The sequence below is a fragment of the Cryphonectria parasitica genome, assembly GCF_011745365.1.
Source record: "Cryphonectria parasitica EP155 unplaced genomic scaffold M406scaffold_9, whole genome shotgun sequence".
NCBI classification, from domain to species: domain Eukaryota; kingdom Fungi; phylum Ascomycota; class Sordariomycetes; order Diaporthales; family Cryphonectriaceae; genus Cryphonectria; species Cryphonectria parasitica.
This window is the reverse complement of record NW_024468917.1, coordinates 2530918-2550764: the sequence shown is the minus strand read 5'-3', so window position 1 is coordinate 2550764 and position 19847 is coordinate 2530918. Positions and strand designations below refer to the sequence as shown.

General features: G+C 55.5%; 4 protein-coding genes across 4 annotated transcripts; 2 read left to right on the top strand and 2 right to left on the bottom strand.

Annotated features, from left to right (window-relative positions):
• Positions 1–7650: 7650 nt before the first annotated feature.
• On the top strand, positions 7651–9706 carry M406DRAFT_267676 (apses-domain-containing protein; the record flags this gene model as incomplete). Its single annotated transcript, XM_040917886.1, has 3 exons — positions 7651–8065; positions 8147–8279; positions 8365–9706. The coding sequence occupies 3 exons, from the start codon at positions 7651–7653 to the stop codon at positions 9704–9706; spliced, it is 1890 nt and encodes a 629-aa protein (XP_040772100.1).
• An 845-nt stretch (positions 9707–10551) lies between these two features.
• Positions 10552–11034, bottom strand: M406DRAFT_358486 (uncharacterized protein). Its single transcript, XM_040923909.1, has one exon. The coding sequence runs from the start codon at positions 10880–10882 to the stop codon at positions 10634–10636; it is 249 nt and encodes an 82-aa protein (XP_040772099.1). The 5' UTR covers positions 10883–11034; the 3' UTR covers positions 10552–10633.
• A 1800-nt stretch (positions 11035–12834) lies between these two features.
• Positions 12835–15291, top strand: M406DRAFT_217187 (uncharacterized protein; the record flags this gene model as incomplete). Its single annotated transcript, XM_040915498.1, has 5 exons — positions 12835–12944; positions 13014–13166; positions 13269–13405; positions 13463–14862; positions 15079–15291. Coding segments are annotated over 5 exons (2013 nt in total), but the record flags the coding sequence as incomplete, so codon positions are not given.
• An 821-nt stretch (positions 15292–16112) lies between these two features.
• Positions 16113–19095, bottom strand: M406DRAFT_283063 (acetyl-CoA synthetase-like protein). The gene is made up of 5 exons (XM_040918501.1): positions 17867–19095; positions 16991–17756; positions 16871–16909; positions 16556–16794; positions 16113–16492 (listed from the first exon to the last, which is right to left on the bottom strand). Exons 1-5 carry the CDS (start codon positions 18758–18760, stop codon positions 16268–16270), a joined length of 2163 nt encoding a protein of 720 aa, XP_040772097.1. The 5' UTR covers positions 18761–19095; the 3' UTR covers positions 16113–16267.
• Between the last annotated feature and the right edge of the window lie 752 nt (positions 19096–19847).

Here is a 19847-nt window from a genome sequence, read left to right as displayed (position 1 = left end):
CAGGTTCCAACAAAGGGTTGCCTACCCGCACCCCAATTATCGAAAACTGCAAGAAGCGTATCCAGTATGGACATGTAAAGTCGAAGTACCGCCGATCTAGATAACTGCATTGTGCTGCAGTGCAACACAACGAGCGCCAACGTCTTCCTCATTTTCGCTGCTGCTCTTTGCAAAGCCGCCGAAAAAGAGCTTCTTCCTCGACTTCTGACCTGGCTCTTCCACGTTCAAGGGCCCCTGGTCAGCCTGATTTTTTGACATTCTTCTGCTGATGGGGTACGGGCAGCTTTGCCCTGGAACCTGGCTGCATTGGCTGCATGCGACGCCTGCATCTCCCCACACTCCCACACTCCCACACCTGCACCCCTCGCCACGATCGTCCTAGGGCCAGACCTGGGCCGAGACTTGATCAGCAGTGATTGTCGGATCCGCGTCTGCGCTTGTTGAAGCTTGCAGGGCCACACATCAGTGACCAGAGGCGCCACCACCAGTGCATGCCGGCAACACGCGGGCTCGTTCGTCATTTGCGTCCTGTTTCTGCTGAAGAACAAGAGGCGGCCAGAGCCCCTTGCAGCAGCACTGCGTTCCCCACCGCGCACATCCACAGCAGCATTGTTTGTTCTGGTGGGTAGCGCGCCTCAACGCATCTCAGGTGTGGACTCTCGACCATCGCCGAGAAACGGACCCGAGCCGGCTTTTGCGGGTTGTTCACCCGCAGACAAGCCCAGCACTTCCTCGTTGCATGTACCATAGTACTCAGGCGGGCAGGCGGGTCATCTCGCGTCTCGCTTCTATGCAGGATAGAGGGGAGCTCTCGCCTGGTTGACGTTGAGCTCTCCTAGTTCCCGTCCCTCTCACGCTGTCATGACGAGCGATGGCAGGATCCTTTCCCCTCATGAACTCCTCGAAACTCATATTTTCATGAGGGCCCTCTCTCTGACACAGCAGCAAGGGCCCCCGTTATCGATCGGATGGGAGTACGTATTGTTGGTACTATAGTACAGAATTGAGACCCAAAGAAGAAGAAGGGTGGTCAAATCCCACCGCATCTCTGACACTGGAGACTGACAAGGGTGACTCTCATGTGGCCAACTCACAGGGACCATGCCGCACCATGACCAAAGATACTCCCGCTTGTCGTCGCTTGCAGACTTTCTTTAGTGCCGTGTCCAGACAGGTCTTGAGTCGCCGACTCGTGCTTCTTTGCAGATAATCGTGTCACGCCCACCATGGACTACTTCGGAACCAGTGTCATTTGAGAATCAACAAGGCTGAGGTGGAAGCTGCTGGGTGGCTTTGGACAAGCCCTCTGGAGGAACAACACATGCAGCTGTGGGAGAGCTAGCGCGCGGATAACAGGGATCAAGCGGACTATGGAGAGAGTACCGGGTGCTGCATACGGACTACGTGCTCAGCGAGGTCCAGGCCCCCTGCTTCTGATTGTCCAGGGTGCATCAGAGGCGAGCGCGCCCCGGGGGGATCAACTGCAACTGTGTAGGGATGGGGGAACCAGGGTAACGGTGGAGGCAGCAGTCTCACCTGGCCCGTGCTGACCTCCGTCGCAGCCTACTAGGAACCCTATTTGCCAACCGCTACACAAGTACTTACCAGAGCCTTGTCTTTGTTCGACCGAGTCTCCCACACCATTTCCACAAGTCGTTCCAACAACCACGACTCAAGATCAAATCACCCTCAACCTGCGTACTGTTGTTGCTTGTGCGTCCAGCCTGGAAGTCACGGCGAAGTCAAGCCCGACGGGGCGGAAGTGGGCTTCCCGATCCCGCGGAATAAATGACTCGTCCTTGGTCCTCGAAAGGGTCACCCGTGTGTCTCAACGGCCACTGCGCTCGGGCTGGCACGGCTGGAATTTTACAAACGAGGATACGATTGTGTGACGGCCAGTTCAGGCGGCCAGCACCAGGCGGCCAGCGACGACAATTCAGCAAGGGTGACCAAATGGGCGTATCTTCGTTCGGCCCTTCAGTACCCCTGCACCGCTCTGATTTTTGTGATTGGCAGATAAAAGTACAGCCAGGGTCAGGATCTAGTGTCTCCTACTAGTCGCGGCACAGTTATGCCCCGTGCGTCATACTGTGTTTGCGCACCACGGAGGCCGAGACTGAAGATACCTTGACATTGATCTGCCTTGCAGCATGGCTGCGAGAAATGTGGCTTGACAAATGACGACGGTTGCGACGTGGGAGCCGGAATGGTCTTTCAGGGGAGTTGGAGGTAATAAAAGCCTATCACGAAGCATAAGAGTCTCATTGCTGAACGGGGCCTCCTGCCGAATGCCAGATCGATGGTCGTTTCTGCATGCAAGAAAGATGGCGGGGCGGGGAGAGCCGCAGTTTGCCGGGCACCTGGACTGACTTCTTTCTTTTCGTCAAGACAACGACCTTGGCCTGGACGAGACTGGGGCAAAAACTGAGACCTCGTCAGCAAGAGAATCCAGAAGGGATCGCCAGTTTGCATCCTTCAACAAGGTCCCGATGCCTTCTCGGCTGGAGGATCTATCTCTGCAAGCCTCTGTACACGACCACTGAAGCCGGGAAGGGAGGATAGCAATCGGAACAGGGAGGGGTGATTTGCCCGACCATGAGGCGACAACCTTCACGTCGTTATTGTCGCCGTGCCTAGTGTCTAGATGAGGCCTCATTCTGATTTGAGGTTCGGATAACTTGACTCTTTCTACAGCAGTTCTCTGACTTCCACAGTACTGCGCATAGTATGCACATAACCACACGCCTTGACCGCGCACATTTGCAGAGCCAGCAATAGCAGACCTCCACCTGCAAGAGGACGGCCAAGCGCTAGCAGGATTCCGGTGTACTATTCTATATACAGTACTGTCCAGCAATACGTACTATGGCATGTCCTGAACGGTGGCGGTGTGAGATGGAGACAGAGCAACCAATACCCCCATGGAAAACTCAACATTGCTTGCCATGGATCGAGCCGGCCCAGCCCCCTTCATATTCCCTCTTCGTGGAGGACGGATGAACTCATGATCTCGAGCTCCGGACAGACAAGACAAACGGCAAGAAACAGATGATGCAAGAAGAACGAGCCACCACGACAGCAACGGTGACATGCACAATCGAGCCGCGGTCGAGTCCACAACGGCTGGCTTGATGGATACAGTGACGGATCATGCATTTTCGCACCTTACCGGGTCCATGGATGTGATGTGGCCGAGCCCGGGGCTAGCATCCTGAAGCTGTTGTTGCTGGGGTGGGCCCCTCCCGATCCCTCCCACCATCTACTTCCATCACTAAACAGAGTACTACTAATATGCTATTTGTACAGTCCGCATTGGTACTGAGTATGAACTTGCCCCCCCCCCCGGAGGACACCCATGTCGATCCACTCTGGTACAAAAAGTCTCTCACCCCTCACCAGGTTTTTGGGTGTAACCTTGTAAATTCACCCCCCTCCTCCTTCTGATCATGGCCTGAGGCCTCTCTCTCACTCTCTCTGCCTGCCAACGTGTTCCCCAGCTTCTTTTCTGTTCCTACCTAAAAGTTGACACGAACAACCGAGAAAATACGTAGGAGACCCCCTCGAAGTCGTCAAACAAGGGCTACATCATGTGGGTGGCCAGGGTGTGAATAATTGAACTGACTTGCTTGCATAGTATACACATATAATAGTATATCGTCCCGGCCACGAACTACCAACGCGGTTTACAAATTGGGATGTGGTGCTGGGGTTCGATGTACCGCCGGCAAGTGAAATGCGAGGACGGGTACATCCCCAGCCCTCTCCCACTTTTTTCCTTCTTCCCCCCCCCCCCCCTCTTTGTACCCGAACCTACTGCATACAGTATACAGTAGTACTCTGCCTGCGCGAACGGGCAAACGATCCCCGACCAAGGATCCACCGGGGCGCCGTAACTGAAAAAGTGAGCGCTACTACCTTTCGTATGTACGTGGTTGTCTACTGCCGCGGATCCTCTTCTCTCTCCCGCTTGTGACAAACAAAGTAGTATTATACTATGCAACGTATGTACGGATTAGCATAATAACATCACGGTTTGACGCAGTGTTCTGCGTGTCAAAAGTAGTCGCATAATACATGAAACTAGGTACACCAAGACTGGTAGGCAACACCAAGCACTACAGCATTACTATGTGCAGTACAGTACTACTTGTAATGTTGCCACTACTGGCAGAGTGAGACCTTTACTGCTATCTGGGACGCCCCCCCGCGGGGTGCCGCAGTGGTTTATCAGGTAGGCTGGGGCTGGGCCAGGGGAAGGGGGGGCCCTGAACCTGAGCCAACGTTGTCGCTGGCTCCACCTGACCCTAGCTCCAGTAATCCTTGTTCTCGCCCCCAGTCCTCAAGTGGACGCCAGTGGGCTTTCTTGTCCAGCGCCAGTTTGACCAGACCCACCAGCCGCCCCCAGTGTGTCAGTGCGCCCCAGCTCAGTGGAGTGTGAGTTGTTCGACCCTGCTTGAAAAGCCGAACATACGAGCGGGTCTTTCCCCTCCTCCCTCTTTTCCCTTTTGTTGTTGTCGTCTGGGTCCTCTTGAGGCAGACAACGCACACACACACACACTCACAATGGCCACCTCACAGGCCATACTATACTATAATCAGAATCCTGACTCCCTTCCTCTCAAGCCCCAGCCAGCTTCCAGCCTCCAGCCCGTGCCACATCAACCCACCCCCATCGTCGTCCTCTTTTTCCTCTTCCCCCGACCTCTTACCAATTGTATCCTTCCTCCCCTTCCTCCACCCTTACTGGGATGCTGCCAAGTGGGGCCCAGTCTGATCCCTGCCCTTGCCCCCCTTCTCTCCTCTCTCTTCTTCTTCTTTGCATTGGTGAGCGTGTACGGTTTTCAGCACTTGTCTATCTGTACGCACCCCACCCTTGGTACCATGGTGGTGCTACTTGCTATGTACACTATGTATGTAGAGTGCGATAAGTAGCAGCAGAATGGACGACACATCATTGTGAGCAGATGCCATCCCTCCTCTCCACCTGTGGTGGTCTCACACTTCTCACTCCTTCCTGGCCTGGTAGCCGATGAGGAGATTCGTAAAGTCGGAATATGGCAGAGGGGGTAAACAGATGGAGACACGATGGAGGAGCTTTTCTTGAGAATGGGGGTTACGAGGAGGGGGGGGGGGGGGTTGGGAGAGGAGAGAGATAGACGGAAAGAAACAACACATGTGGGCGAAGGATTCGAGCGATCCTTGTTACTTTGGTACTCACGTCTCGCCGGGGGTGGGACCTCTTGAGACTTGCTCTTTTTCAAGCAAATAAATCATCATTTCGTCAACAAACCCCCTCTCCCGACTGACATAACCTGTAGCAGAGTAACTATGCACTATGATAGGCAATGTCGTTAGGCAGAAGTAGGCAACTATCTCTACCTATTGCAACCAAGCAAAGCATCTGTCGTTGCTGGGCCTTGAGAACCCGCACCGGCCTTGGTATTGGCCTGTTTGATCTCTCTCTCCTCTCTCTCTCCATCTCAACAAAATACATAGCAGTACTACTATGTATGCTGTATGACAGTGGTAGTAGTTAGGACGTCGTAGTTCACCCTCACTCCTTGTTCTCCTCGCCTTCCCTCAAACCTTACACACAGTACGTGGAGATCCGTACCGTGTGCATGCCTCTGTCGCTCTTTCCCTCTCTTTACCCGCACATATATAGTACTATGTACTCCCCATCACTAGCATTATTATGCACAAAACAGAAGTACTGTGTACCTTAGTAGCGACTCGGTACCCACTTTCACACCCGTACCCTCTCTTGCCCTGGCCCATACCCATACCCCATACCCTGGCTCTGTCCGTGTGTGTGTGTGTGCGCGCGCGCGTGTATGGTCCAGTCCACAGTCCCAGGTCGGATTTGAATTCTTTTGGGGTGCGTGCTGGGGTGTGTTGGTACTCTGGTACTCCTCTCTTGTGCTGTACCATATGTCACTGACTGTGGATGGGACCGAATTGACCTGCCCTGGGTAACTGAACGCAAGTGAAGTGAACTGACCTGAACTGACCTGACCTTGGGCGACTTGACTGGGTTTACTTTAGCTCTAATCAACCTGGACGTGCCCACCCATCCCATCCATCCTCTTCATCAGTCAACCTGAACCTGGACCTGACCTGGACCGGACTTTTCCCTCTTCACCACTGATCGCGCCGCCTCTTTTTTATTTTTTATTTTTTTTTTACAATTGTCGTTTTCCCTTTTCTCTTCCCCCCTCTCCTATCCTCGTCCTCTTCTTCCTTGCTTCCTTCTCCTCCTTCTCCATCATCATCATCTTTTCTCTCTTTCTCTTGCTAACCCCCTTCGCTCTTCCCCCTCTTCCCCCTCCTCTTCTCTTCCACCCTGCAACCCAACCATTCCTCCTTCCGTAGCTATCATCGTGGTTCACCTCTAAGTCGAGTCGGCGGCGGCTACCACCACCACCGCCACCAACAAACAACACTCTTGCAGGCCCCCTTGTGCGAAGGAGAGACAAGACCAGTCCAGTCCCGCGGGAAAAGGTGAGAGAGAACAAAAGACGGCGCTCGCCCCCACCAGCCCGAGCCCAGCCCATTCTTCCAGCTGAGAGGGCCACTACCGGCATCAGCACCAGCACCAACACCATTTCCACCGCCACTCGTTAGCAAGCCAAGCCTTAGATGCACAGACAAACGGCTGCGAACCGCTTTCTTGCTTCGAGCTGCGCCGACCCCAACCCCTCGTCACCCAACGTTTTCGCGCGCCCTGGCTTTTCTGATATTTCTGGTCTGCTAACTTTTTGGTTTTTGTTCTCTCCAGACTTGATCTAGGAAATACAGCCCACCTTTGAAAGGCCCTCTTTTCTTGGGATCCTTCAAGTGTGGTTGCGATAACTTTTGGAGGACGACCAACCTACTCTCAACAGGGAAATTCGGACCTTACGAGCGAGCTCACCTCACCCACGACATCCCGCGCCATATTCCATAGCGCCAGCAAGGACAACGTCTCAACCTTCTCCCTCTCCAACTTTCCACCCAAGCCAATTCGCCTCGTTAAGCCCTCGTTCTATGAGATAAAAGTGTCAATGATCAGTTTTTGAGTAGCCAGCATCGTTTTGAAGCTACGACGTGTATTTGGACCCGGAATCTTTGCGACCTGCATCTGCATATTCCCCCCACCTTTTACACATCCAACCACACAAACGCCTTCTCACGACCTGAACGTTCCCCCAAGGCCAATCGCGTCTGTTTTTGACGGCGTTGTGATCTCTTCCTGGTGTACACACTTTGGATTCCTCCACTGAGCTCTTTTAACTCGTGTTCCTGGCCTCTTACTGGTCAGCGCAATCGGATTTCATGCTGAACGCCAGAAACGCCGAAAAGCTGGATCTACCGTCGATTTCTCAAGTACCGACCCGGAGTCATTCTGACGTCTCATACTACAGCGCGCCGCGCTCGTTCGTGACCGAGAGGCTACCTTCACTGCCTCCTGTTCACGCCCAGCACGCCTACTCGTCGGGGACTGGCTCGCCCCCGGGCTCCTCGGTCGGCTCTCACACGGGATCGCATTCATCGTACACCTCGGCTGCCCCTTCGCTCGGCGCAAAGACGCCCCCCACCCCCTCGTCTGCCGAGTACCACGCCGTCGGCGGCCCCGTCACCACCGCGGGATCCTACGAGACAGGTCCAGCGATGAATCCAGCACCGCAAGATCCAAGCAGCATGTATTATTCACCCCAGGCGCACATGTCGGGCTCGACAGCACCTCCCGTCACCTCGTCCATGGCGCATTACCCTCCACCACAACCACCTCTGCTTCCACCCGGTCCGGCGCAATACTCGGCTTCTCCCCACCCCTACTCTCAGTACGGCTATGCAAATGGCCTCACCTCGCCGCCAGCGGCTCCCGTCCCCGCTGGCATGCCGCCCAACGTCCTCCCTCTCCCTGGACAGCCAGGCATGCCAAGCCAGTACAACGGGTTTGACACCACCGGTCAGGTCGCCCCTCCTGGCATGAAGCCCCGGGTGACAGCGACCCTGTGGGAGGATGAAGGCAGTCTCTGCTTCCAAGTGGAGGCTAGAGGAATCTGCGTAGCGCGGAGAGAAGGTCAGTTACTCCCCATTGAATCCATTGACAACTCAATAGCAAGAAAAGACTCTGGACAAGAGTGCTAACGCAGGCTGCCAGACAACCACATGATCAACGGTACTAAATTGCTCAATGTCGCGGGTATGACCCGAGGAAGGCGTGACGGTATCTTGAAGAGCGAGAAGGTTCGACACGTGGTCAAGATTGGCCCGATGCACCTGAAGGGCGTCTGGTAAGTCCCAAAGCAGAGTTGAGAGGTGGGAGGGGCGCAAGAGACACGCAGGAAGAGAACCCGTTGACCCTAACTCGTCCAACAGGATTCCTTTTGAAAGGGCCCTGGACTTTGCCAACAAGGAGAAGATCACTGAGCTGCTCTACCCCTTGTTCGTGCACAACATCGGCGCCCTTCTCTACCACCCGACCAACCAGACCCGAACCTCGCAGGTCATGCAGGCTGCGGAGCGTCGTAAGGCGGAGCAGACGCAGATGCGAAACGGCCAGCCTCCCCTGCCCTCCCTCCAGCAGCACCACCACCATCACTCCATGGGCCTGCCAGGCCCGCAACCGCCACTACCTTCCCACCGGCCCTCGCTCGACCGCGCGCATACGTTTCCTACGCCTCCCACCAGTGCCTCGAGCGTGATGGGCAACATGGGGGCTGATAACTACCAATGGCCACAGCAGCAAGGCATGAATGGGGCTCAAGGTACTAATCCCATGTCCATTGACACCAGTATCAGCAACACACGCTCAATGCCTGCCACTCCAGCCACCACACCCCCTGGAAGCAGCATCCAGAGCATGTCTGCTTACCCCCCAGCGTCCCAACCTTATGACGCCTCTCGACAGCAGCAACAGCAACCGCCGCCACCGCAGCAGCAGCAGCAGCAGTACAACCCACCTCCGCTGCAGTCGCCCTACCAGACTGCCAACACCAGCCCGCAGGACCGTTCCATGTACTCACAACAGGGTGCCTATGTCAAGACCGAGATGGGCCCACCTTCAAGTCGGCCGTCCATCTCTGGGGCCCCTGGTGAGCAGGAGCAAAAGGCGCCCAGCGCCTACCACGGCCAGGGGAATGAGCACGTTGCCCAAGGCGGGGGTGCTGCCGAGGACGAGGGCGAGCATGAGCATGAGACTGAGTACACGCACGACCGGACTACTTACGACAATAGCAACAATCAGTACAACTACAGCGCTCCCCAGCTCCCGTCGCTGCAGCAGTCGGAGCACCCTCACCTCTCGCCCGAGATGGCCGGTGCGGCAGGCCACCAGGGTGCCTCGGGCCGGTCGACACCACGCAGCGCGGCGCCGCCTCAGGCATACTATCCTCAATCTGGCTACAACACGCCGCCCCGTGGCGCAGCGCAGTCGGGCATGTACAACGTGGTGAGCAACGACCGCGCCTCGACGAATGGTACCAACGGTGGTGATGTTTACGCATCGCAGCCCGACATGAATAACACCATGCACAATGGTTACGCGCCTGCGCCACTGAGTGCCGGACTGAAGCGTGGTCGGGATGACGAGGATGAGCGACCTCTCAGCGGCGGCCCCGGCATGGACATCAAGCGTCGAAAAACGCTTGCTCTCGACCCGAACCCGGCACAGGTCTACCAGCCTCCGTCTGCGACAACTGCGCCCACACGGCGACGATGAAATGCACCTGAGGCCGACTCCTGTGTGCGCCTAGTGGTGGGTTGTTGACCACCAGTCTAGCTGGCCTCCCAAAATGGTGTTAGAGAGAGGCGTCTGCTGCACACTTTTCCTGGGTCGGAAATGATTGGCGATGCCAATGCTGAACAACGAACCTGACAGGCATCGACACGACCAAGCCTGAGCGGCCGTGCTGCAACCCTCATGAGAGAGAGAGAGAGAGAGAGGATACACACCCCCTTTGGTTTAATGCGAAAATATTTGTATTCTTGCGACAACACCCAATTACGACTCATCATCGCCTTTGCCCCCGCCATACGATGACGACTTTATGACTACAGAGAAAACTTTTGACTTTTCGACAGCGCTCCATAGCCCCACGATGAGACGCAAACGGTTGACGACTTGACGCATCCACACCAGAAGCCCTGGCCGGCACACCTCTCAACTTTGATGGGCTGCGCGTCCTGGAAGACTTGTGACATATCATGCAACCAGGTCCGGGAGATCAACCAAGAACATTACTGCGACCATGACGGCGTATTTTTTTGTCGTGCTTCCACCCACGAGGAAAAGAAGAAGAAAAAAATTATACACACGCGGTCTCGGCGTCAGACACACACACACACACCCAAACGCGAATGTCGAATCTAGCAATCCTCTGGCACAACCACCGCCATACGAAGGGGACATTCTCACTACCTCTTGTCTATATGCGGGGACACCATGGGCATTGGGTACCATGGACATTGGGCAACACGGGGAAAAGACGAGAAATATGGTCGCATGTCTTTTTGGGGGGCGGGGTTCTTTTGGGGGGGCGGGGCGAGCTTTTTCTTTTTATTTTTCTTCCTTTATGGAGAGGGAGGGATTGCGAATGGGCTTAGCTCTGTAAAAAGGCGCAGCTCGGGGGATGCCTCCGTTCATCTGTCATTTCTTTTCCTCGGATTGTTTTGTGTTCTTTTTATGGATGACCATGACATGTAACGAATTTCCTTTTATTTCATTTCTTTCCTTCTCCCCATCTCTTTGAACCAGAAAAGCAGTGAATTTCCAGACGGGGGCGAAGACGAGGGCAAGGCAAGGACGGAGAGCGCGGAAACGGCAAGCTGGTGAATGAAGTGCATCACGAGAGAGAGAGAGAGAGGCACATGGTGCATCATCCAGCTTGGGCCTCATTCGTATCAGACGACGCGCAGGTGTTGGGAAATTTCGCCGCTTTCTGTGATAAGTCTACGAACGGGGACCGCCAAAACAAGACAAAACACCAAAAATATGTTCCGCCCTCCCCCTTGGACAGCCAAATCAATACAAAGACGTAGACCCTGAAAGAGATAAGAGTACTTCATCTGAATGTTTCGTGCATGTTATATTTTCAACTTGCCTTGGCGAGGTGCAAAGTATGCCTGGCCTCCTTTTTCTCTTTTCCTTTTCTTTTCTCTTTTTTTTTTTGAAGCTCAAGACGGGAAGGCGTATAAGTTGGTGGCAAGGGCGATTGCTCAGGCATCGACAAGGTTTTCCTGGCTATGTCATGTGGTCTTCCTCTTCTTGAGCATTTGTCACGAGGTCTCTCGTTTCTTACGCATAAGTTCTTATATCACCTTGTATTTGTATAAACGTGCTTATTCGCTGGTAGGGATGGGGCTTGTTTGTACAGCTGAATACTGCATTCGTAGTTGGTCGGTTGGTTGGCGGCTTGGCCTGCAGACTTTATAACCTTGCAGCTGTGCTCGGCCGCCAATGATTCGTTATACAGTTGATGCCACTGATACACTGACAGATTTGAGCCTAAGGAACCTCAGATGTGACGGCGTGCGAGTGGGGTCTCTTTCTGTCGAAATGTTTGGACAAGAAAAGTAACAGAAACTGACCTAGAAACATAGAAAACAGCCCAATGAAAGAAAAGGCTAGGAGGAAAACAAGCTTAGACTTGGGGGCAGGATTGGATGAGAATGAACCGGGGGGAAACATTGAAGGGCACTAACTATAGTGGACGCGGGAGGGGAGACTGTTAGCCCCCACTATTGTTTGGGCTTATGTGCCATAGTACAGCGGCGTTCCAGTGGGCTCAGTGGGAGGGGGAGGGCATGGGAAGGTGGGGGGAGGGCGTTCGTCTTTCGGCGTGGTTGCCCCTGACAGCGTAGGACGGGTGACCACTGGCTCTCAGGTGCCAGACCAGGGGCTGGACTTGGTGATTGGGTTGGCCTAGCTTTTTTTTTTTTTTCTTTCTTTCTTTCTTTTTTCCCTTCTCCTGCTCTCCTTCTCTTGTTTGATCCTATGCAATACAATGCAGATCAAATCCAATCACATCACATCACACACACCACATCAACATTCCTTGTTTGCTGTTTGTTACAGGAAAAGAGAGAGACATTTGCAGACATTGGGACCACTGATCAGATGCTATGGTGAACAGTGCGTGCAATTACATTAGGTTTTCCCCCCCTTCATGCAAAGCAGCACTGTTTTTGGTCATAAAGGAAACGCGCGATCTGACTCCACTATAGTCATTTTAATTCACTTGCCGTCCCCCCGTCCGTCCCCCCTGCCATCCTAACCTGACTCAGGGGATCCGATCAACATTGACCCAACATTGAGACGACAACCACTATCTTTATCTTCCTGCACCCTTACCTACAATACGTTGTTGTATGCAGGTGTGTTTGTGTGTGGTTCATGTCTTGTGGGCTATCGTCTGCACCCGTTGATCAACATATACCCCAAAAAAGCCCAGCAGCAGCCAAACAAGAAACACGATAGCAAAAGAAGGAGGCAGGAAGAGAGAGAGAGAGAGAGAGAGAGAGAGAGAGAGAGAGAGAGAGAGAGGCAGCCAAAGAAACCGTGATCGTTCGAGACTAGCATCTTTCACAAAGCATCCGATGGGACGACGCCCCCTCTCCCCGATGCAGGAATCACCACTTAACATCTCCACGCCCAACGCGGCGCACCGCAATCACAGCTACGATGGCCACCTCGATCACCTCGACGACAGCGACAACAGCCCCTCGCAGGCGCGCCAGAGCCAGCTCTCCCCTCCCCCCATTACGCGCCGGTCCACGGGCGCAGACAGCCTCGACGACATGGACGCCAGTTCCTCGCCCTTTGTGAGCAACGCCGACGACGCGAGCCAGGCCTCCTCGAACCAGGAGAACCATTACAACAGCTCGTCGCCCCTCAAAGACAAACGCCGCTCACGCATCATGTCTGGCAGCGAGATGTCGCCGCTCAAGATGCTCCAGCGGTCCAACTCGGAGGCATCCTCGACGTCAGGAGGGACAAACAACAATAACAACGGCAACTACAATACCAGCAACAACAACACCACCGTCGACGAGAGGCTCATGCCGCCCAACAGCCCTCGCAAGTCCATCAGCCCCATGCGGAGGTTCCCCGTCAGGGTCAACACCGGTGAGAGCACGCCCAGGGGGGGAGGAGGAGGAGGAGGAGGAGGAGGACGGCCGCAGTCGATTCCACCGCCCGTGCGAGAGCGCGAAGAGCCTTCCGAGGCGCCCGAGGCTGCACCCGGCAGGAGCCACTACAGTCACGGCCGTAACAATAGCCACAGCCAGGGCCAGGTTCAGGAGAGAGAGATGTCGCTCGATGAGGCCATCGCCCAGAACCCCGGGGTCAGGCATGCGATTGAGATTTTCGAGGACACACTGGACAGTATGGGCGACGAGGGGGACGACGAGGACACAGACAGTGCAAGAAGGGACGGAGTACCTGGCCACGGTGGACAGGAGCCGGCCCGCCACCAAGCTGGTCTCAACACCGACGACAACAATAATCACGACGAGTCGATGGCGGACGAGACCATGCTGAGCGAGTTCAGCACGTTCTCTGCGATCCCGAACATGACCACATTTGCGAGACTGGGCGGCCGGACGCCCACACAGATGGCGCAGGACGCGACAAGGGGGTCCAACACCACGACGAACCTGCTCGATTTCACGGATAGCCTTCGGTTCCCTGGCGGGCGGTCGAGCTCGCCCACAAGGTCGATGACTGCTGCCGCTGCCGCTGCCGCTGCAGCAGCAGACGGCAATAAGAAGACGCCACAGCGCCAGGGCATCGCTAACCTGCTCGACTTTGAGATCCCGCCCATGCCCACGCCACGCAGCGTCCCGAGCATCAGCGCCCGTGAGCTGGAGAGCCTCAAGTCGAACTTCATGTCCGAGATCAGCAGCCTCAGGGCGACGTTGAGCGGGAAAGAAGCTGAGGCGGCCTCGCTCAAGACGGCGCTCATGGACGCCGAGAAGCGGGCCGGCGAGTCGGGCGAGCAGCTGCGCGAGGAGAGGTCGATGCGCGAGCACTACTCAGAGGAGAAGGAGACGTGGGAGAAGCGCGGCAGGGAGATGGAGACGGTGCTGCGCCAGGTCAAGGAGGAGATCATGACGACGCAGCGCGAGCGCGAAGCCCTCGAGGCCCGGCTTGAGGAGAGCGAGGGGCGCCGCGAGGCTGCCGAGATGATGGCGCAGGAAGCGGAGTCTAAGATGGCCGCCATGCGCGCTTCCAAGGTCGTGGGCGCCGACGGCAACGGCAACAACAATGTTACTTCGCCCGGCGGCGGCGGCGCCTTGAAGAGCCCCAAGACCACGGCGTCGCAGCGAGAGATCGAAATGGCGGTCGAGAAGGTGGCCAGGGAGCTGCACGCGGCCTACAAGAGCAAGCACGAGGCGAAAGTGGCGGCGCTCAAGAAGAACTACGAGAACCGCTGGGACAAGAAGATCCGCGAGATGGAGGCCAAGATTGACGAGCTCACGAGGGAGAATGAGGAGCTCCGCGTGGGCCGCGACGCCACGCTCACCAAGGTGGAGATCGAGGCGGGCGAGAGGCGGGACCAGGCCGTCAGGGACACGGCCGAGATTAAAGGCCTGCACGCCGAGGTGGAGAGGCTCCAGGCCGTGCTCAAGACAGTCCAGGGCGACAACGACTCGCTGCGGCGCCAGCTCGAGGTCGAGCGCGTTGAGAAGGGCGAGCTGGTCACCCTGGCCGAGGAGCTGATGCAGATGCAGTCCAACCAGACGACGATGCTTGCCGCCCAGGAAGCTGAGCAGCGCGAGGCCACCCCGGAGCCACCTGCTGCGGCTGCCCAATACCACCAGCAGCAGCACCAACAGCACCAACAGCACCAACAATATCGCCGCCAGCCTACGCCCGTCGAGCACATGGCGGCCGCCGCCGCTCCCATCACCACGACCCCACCGAAGCGCGTGCCCCAGCGGGCCTCGGCACCAGTTCCGCCCAGAGGGCAGACAATGGGCTTGTCACGGTCCGCAACGACCACCACGCCGAGAAAGACGGCTCTGAGCCCTGGGCCCGCCCCCACCGGCTTGGGAGGTGGACCCAGTGGGCTCCCCGGGGCAGCAGGCAAGTCCGGCTTCAGGAACAGCATGATCGGGCGCCCTGGGGGTATGTCGTCGGGCCTGAAAGCACCGAGCAAGATCGGCGGTGGTGGTCCTGGGGCGGCACACCAGCGGGCACCGTCCAACGTGGGGGGCAGTGGGCTGGTGAGGCCTGGCAGTGGTCTTGCGCGGCCGGGGGGTCTGATGTCGAGTATCCAACAGATGGGCAGCTACCGGGGCCGGGGCGACTGATTGTAGTAGACCCCCTCAAGGGAATTTTCCTAATTGCCTTGCAGCAAAGAGGCTTGCTTGCTGCGACCGCGATTCATGGATGATAACCTGGAAGATTGGAAGGGAGGGGGAGGGGGAAGCGCCAGGTATTTGAGGAGGCAGAGGGAAGAAAGGGTTGACTTTTCCTAATGTTTGAATAAGAGATGGCGTCCTCTCCCTCCTCCTATGCTGTGTGCACATCTTTCTCTTTCCTCTTAGCAAGGTTGTTTGTGAGAGCACGAAAGAGAGAGAGTGAGTAGAGCGGGGTCTGGGATTCCATCTCCCTCCCCTCTCCTGTCCAAGAGGAGGCTGTGGTCTTTTTTTTTTGAAAGTGTTGTTGGGTGTGTTGATGGTTGTGTCCTTGCTAGACAAGGACAAGGAACATCGTTTGGGCTGGCTGGCTATGATTTGATGCTGTTATGATGCTATATAAGATGGGAATTCGTTTCTCTTCCTTCTTTTCTTCCTTCCCATCCCCCATTTCTCTTCTCCAACGAGAATAAAATGGTGTAGGAGGTTTGGTGGGCTTGTGCCCCCCCCCCCCCCCTCCTCTTTTTTTTCTTTCTTTTTCTTTCTTTTCCTTCTTTACTTCCCCCGGGTCAAATAAAGGAGGTTTTTTGACGGTGAGAAAGCGGAGGAAAGGGATACGTTCGGTATGTGTCTTCTGCACAAGACAGCCGAGAGAGGGGGGGGGGGGGAGAGAGAGAACAGAACAGTCTCTCGGGTTTGTTTACATGGAAAGTAGTACGAGAGAGACAGAGAAGAACAGAGGGTCAACTTGGAGGAGTTTGCATCGAATATAGATACCTTGAATACCTTATTTTTATTTTTTAACTCTTGAGACCAGATTACTATTTATCTGGGCTATGTGGCTATAGAATCATGTCTCAAACAACAAGAGACATTGATACACACACACAAGCATTCATTCAATTCCCCTAACGCCAAATCACAACTTGGCCCTCCCCTCAATAGCCTTATGCACATCCCCTCCTCTGCTCTCAAAATAGACCCGTACCGCCCTCGCAGCCGCGTCGACCACGCTCGCATCCTCCACCGTAGAGGGCACACTCACAGCCTTGTCAAACTCCCCATGCACCCCGTTCTCCAACAGCTCGCGCAGGACCCGCCGCAGTGTCTTGCCGGATCTCGTTTTGGGGATAATTGGTTTGGCCTCCTCCTCCTCCTCCTCCTCCTCCTCCTCCTCCTCCTCCTTCTTCTTCCCTTCCTCACCAACGCCGCCCCCGCCGCCGCCGCCAGATCTGGTGCGGATCATGCCGCCTAGGGAGGCGATAGGACCGACTTGGGTGCGGACGAGTTGCTGGATCTCGGAGAGGAGTTTGGAGTCGTCAAGGGGGCATGAGGCGGAAGTCTGGACGAAGGCGAAGGGAAGCTGGCCTTTCATCTGGTCGGGAATTCCTACCACGCAGGCTTCGGTTACGTGGGGGTGGGAGGTGATGGCTTGTTCGAGGGTGCCTGGAAGAGGTGCGTCAGCTTGTCCAATTCTTCTTCTTGCTTCTTCTCCTTTCTAGGGGGGATTATTTGGACGTACCAGTGCTCAGTCTGTGTGCTGCCACGTTGATGATGTCGTCTGATGGCAGAAAGAAGCCAGAGTTAACAACTTTGTCGAGATAGTATAAGGATAAAAGGGAAAAGGAAAAGGAAGCAAGACCTGATCTTGCCATGATGTGAATATATCCATCCAGATCCACAATTCCAGCATCGCCCGTGTCCAACCACCTCCCCTCAAATCTCTTCAGATAGCCCTTATAAAACCTCTCCTCATCCTCCCACAAAGTCCGGAATGCAGTCGGCGCGAGCGGCATCTTCAGCACGATGTTCCCCATCTTCCCCTTGGCGAGCTCATTGCCCTCGTCGTCCACCACGCGCACATCGAAGCCAGGCATAGGTTTCCCAGCACTGCCTGGCTTGATGTCCAGAGGAGGAGGAAATTGTCTCGCCTCTTTCGCGGTTGTGGTACTCTTGTCCTCAAAATCCACCACCGCTTGAGGGGCCATTGAGATGCCCGAAATGGGCGACCCAGACTCGGAACTCCACCAATTATCCACCACCCTGGCCCCGCCCACAAGCCTCTGGTCACCATACCGAGCCAAGAGGTCCTGGTACGTGGTCACAATTGCCGGCTCGGACCTCTCGCCCGCCAGGAACAGGGCCCGCAGCGACCTGAGCCCGCCTTGCTCCCCGATGCGGCGCAGGTGTTTGTTGTCCGGATCATCCCTGCGAATGGCGCGCAGGGCGGTGGGCGCAGTGAAGATGGCGTTGACTTTGTATTCTTGTACCATGCGCCAGAAGGCGCTTGGGTCGGGAGTGCCGACGGGTTTGCCCTCGTAGAGGACGGTGGCGGCGCCGACCAGGAGGGGGCCATAGAGGGTGTAGCTGTGAGAGACGACCCAGCCTATGTCGCTGAAACAGGCCAGCTAGAAAGTTTACTTGTCAGGAGTACTATTTATTTATTTTGCATAGAAATCACGGAGAAGAGAGAGAGGATGGGGGGGGGAGGGAAAAAAGAGAGAAACATCAAACTTACCACATCTCCTGGCCCTTGCAGTCCAAACATCTGACGCATGCTCACCTCCAACCCAACTGCATGCCCGCCGGCCTCCCTCACCACCCCTTTAGGCAACCCCGTCGTGCCAGACGTATAAATCACATAGACCCCGTCGGTACCCTTTACAGGCACACACTCAGTCACCCTCCGCCCCCGCAGCGCAGCGCTCCTCACCAGACGGTTCCAGCTCCTCTCCCCGGCCTCCTTGCGCAGAGGGTGCCACTCCAGCTGCGGGCGCTGCCACACGAGGGTCCTGGGGGTGCGCCACGTGGCCAGCCGCTCAGCCTCCTCCAGGTACTCCCGGTACGGGATGGGCGGCTTGTTCCCGTCGATGCCGCACGAGGCTGTCAGGATGACCTTGGGCCGGCTGGCGTCGATGCGCTGGGCGAGGGCCTGCGGGGCGAAGCCGCCAAAGACGACAGCGTGCAGGGCGCCGAGGCGGGAGATGGCCAGGAGACCTGTGAGGACGGCGGGGATCATGGGCATGTACACCAGGACCACGTCGCCCTTTTGGACACCGCCCTCATCGCGCAGCACCGAGGCGAAGACCTGGACGTCATCGAGCAGCTGGGCATAGGTGATGCGCTGCCGCGTGTCCGAGGTGACGGGGCTGTCGTACAGGATGGCGGGCTGGTGGCCCTGGCCGGCGAGGACATGGCGGTCGAGACAGTTGTAGCAGGTGGAGATGTCGCCGTCTGGGAACCACGCCCAGTGGTCATGGGCGGTGCCAGACTGGGGGAGGGTTTTTGTGTATTTCTGGAGAATGGTCGTGGGCTTCTTGTGCCAGTGGAGGCGGGCGGCCTGGGCAGCCCAGAAGGTTTCTGGGTGGGAGAGGGAGGCGGCGTGGAGGGCGTCCTGGGGATGGAGGGACATTGTAGGAGGGAGGAGAGAAGAGAATGGAAGAGAATAGATGAGCTGGGTATGTAGTAATAAAGTATCTGATGTAGTTGTTGTTGTAAATAACACTCGATGAATAAGACGTAGTCTATAATGTCTCTCACTTCTTATAGCCCGTAGTCTACTTAAAGCATGTTAGAGAGACCAGATTGGAGGTGAGCACTGTAAATAGAGTGACAACGATTTGCCGCCAAACTGCTTGAAAGAGATGGAATGAAGGTGTTGGAAATATGCAAGATATGATCATCTAAGGCCTTCTTTTTTGTCACCACCTGCGAGTCTATTCTGCAGGTGGTGACGATCAATATTTGTTGAGGCACTTACACAGTAGTTCCTTCCTTCCGTTGGACCTCGGGAGGGCTGGCATGGCCAAGCCGTTCCCCCGCATCTCCAGGTCCTTCCCCAGCTTCCCCCCCCCCCCCCTGCTTGGACAGTGGCATTGGAACAAGGTGCCTGTGGGGAGCTTGCTGTCTCTGGTCAAAAATCAAGAAGATCTCATCCACAAAATGTGATAGGACAGTGGTTTCTTTGGAAATGCCTTATCACAGGGTATTTATTTACTTCAAAGAGGACATCGACTTAGTAGCCAAGAGTCACCAAAAAGCATATAAAATCACACACGCACTCACTACAGAAAGTTATTCGTCATTGGTCGTATAAAAATGTACTGGAGGCAACCATGTTCAAGGTATAACTAATTATTGCAGGAATGAGGTCTGCAACAACAATTGCGAGGCTGTAGTAATTGTCTCCTATTGAAGACAAAAAGACAGAGATACTTTGACGTGAAGCCAAGTCCTATGTACTCAGTCATAATGGGATCTAATAATCAAAGAAGTTGATACTTCCAAAACCTAAAGCAATCACCCTCTTAAAGAGAGGAAGAGGACAGAGAAAAAGAAGAAGATGAATCCGAATCGCAAAATAGTAAAAAGCCAGCCTTCCGGTTCTCAGTGTTCCAAAGGCTATGATCCCAAACAACCCACCCACCCAGTCGCTAATGCAAAGAAGCAAGGCAAAGAACACACACACACACACATATATATATCTTTGTTAAATTCAT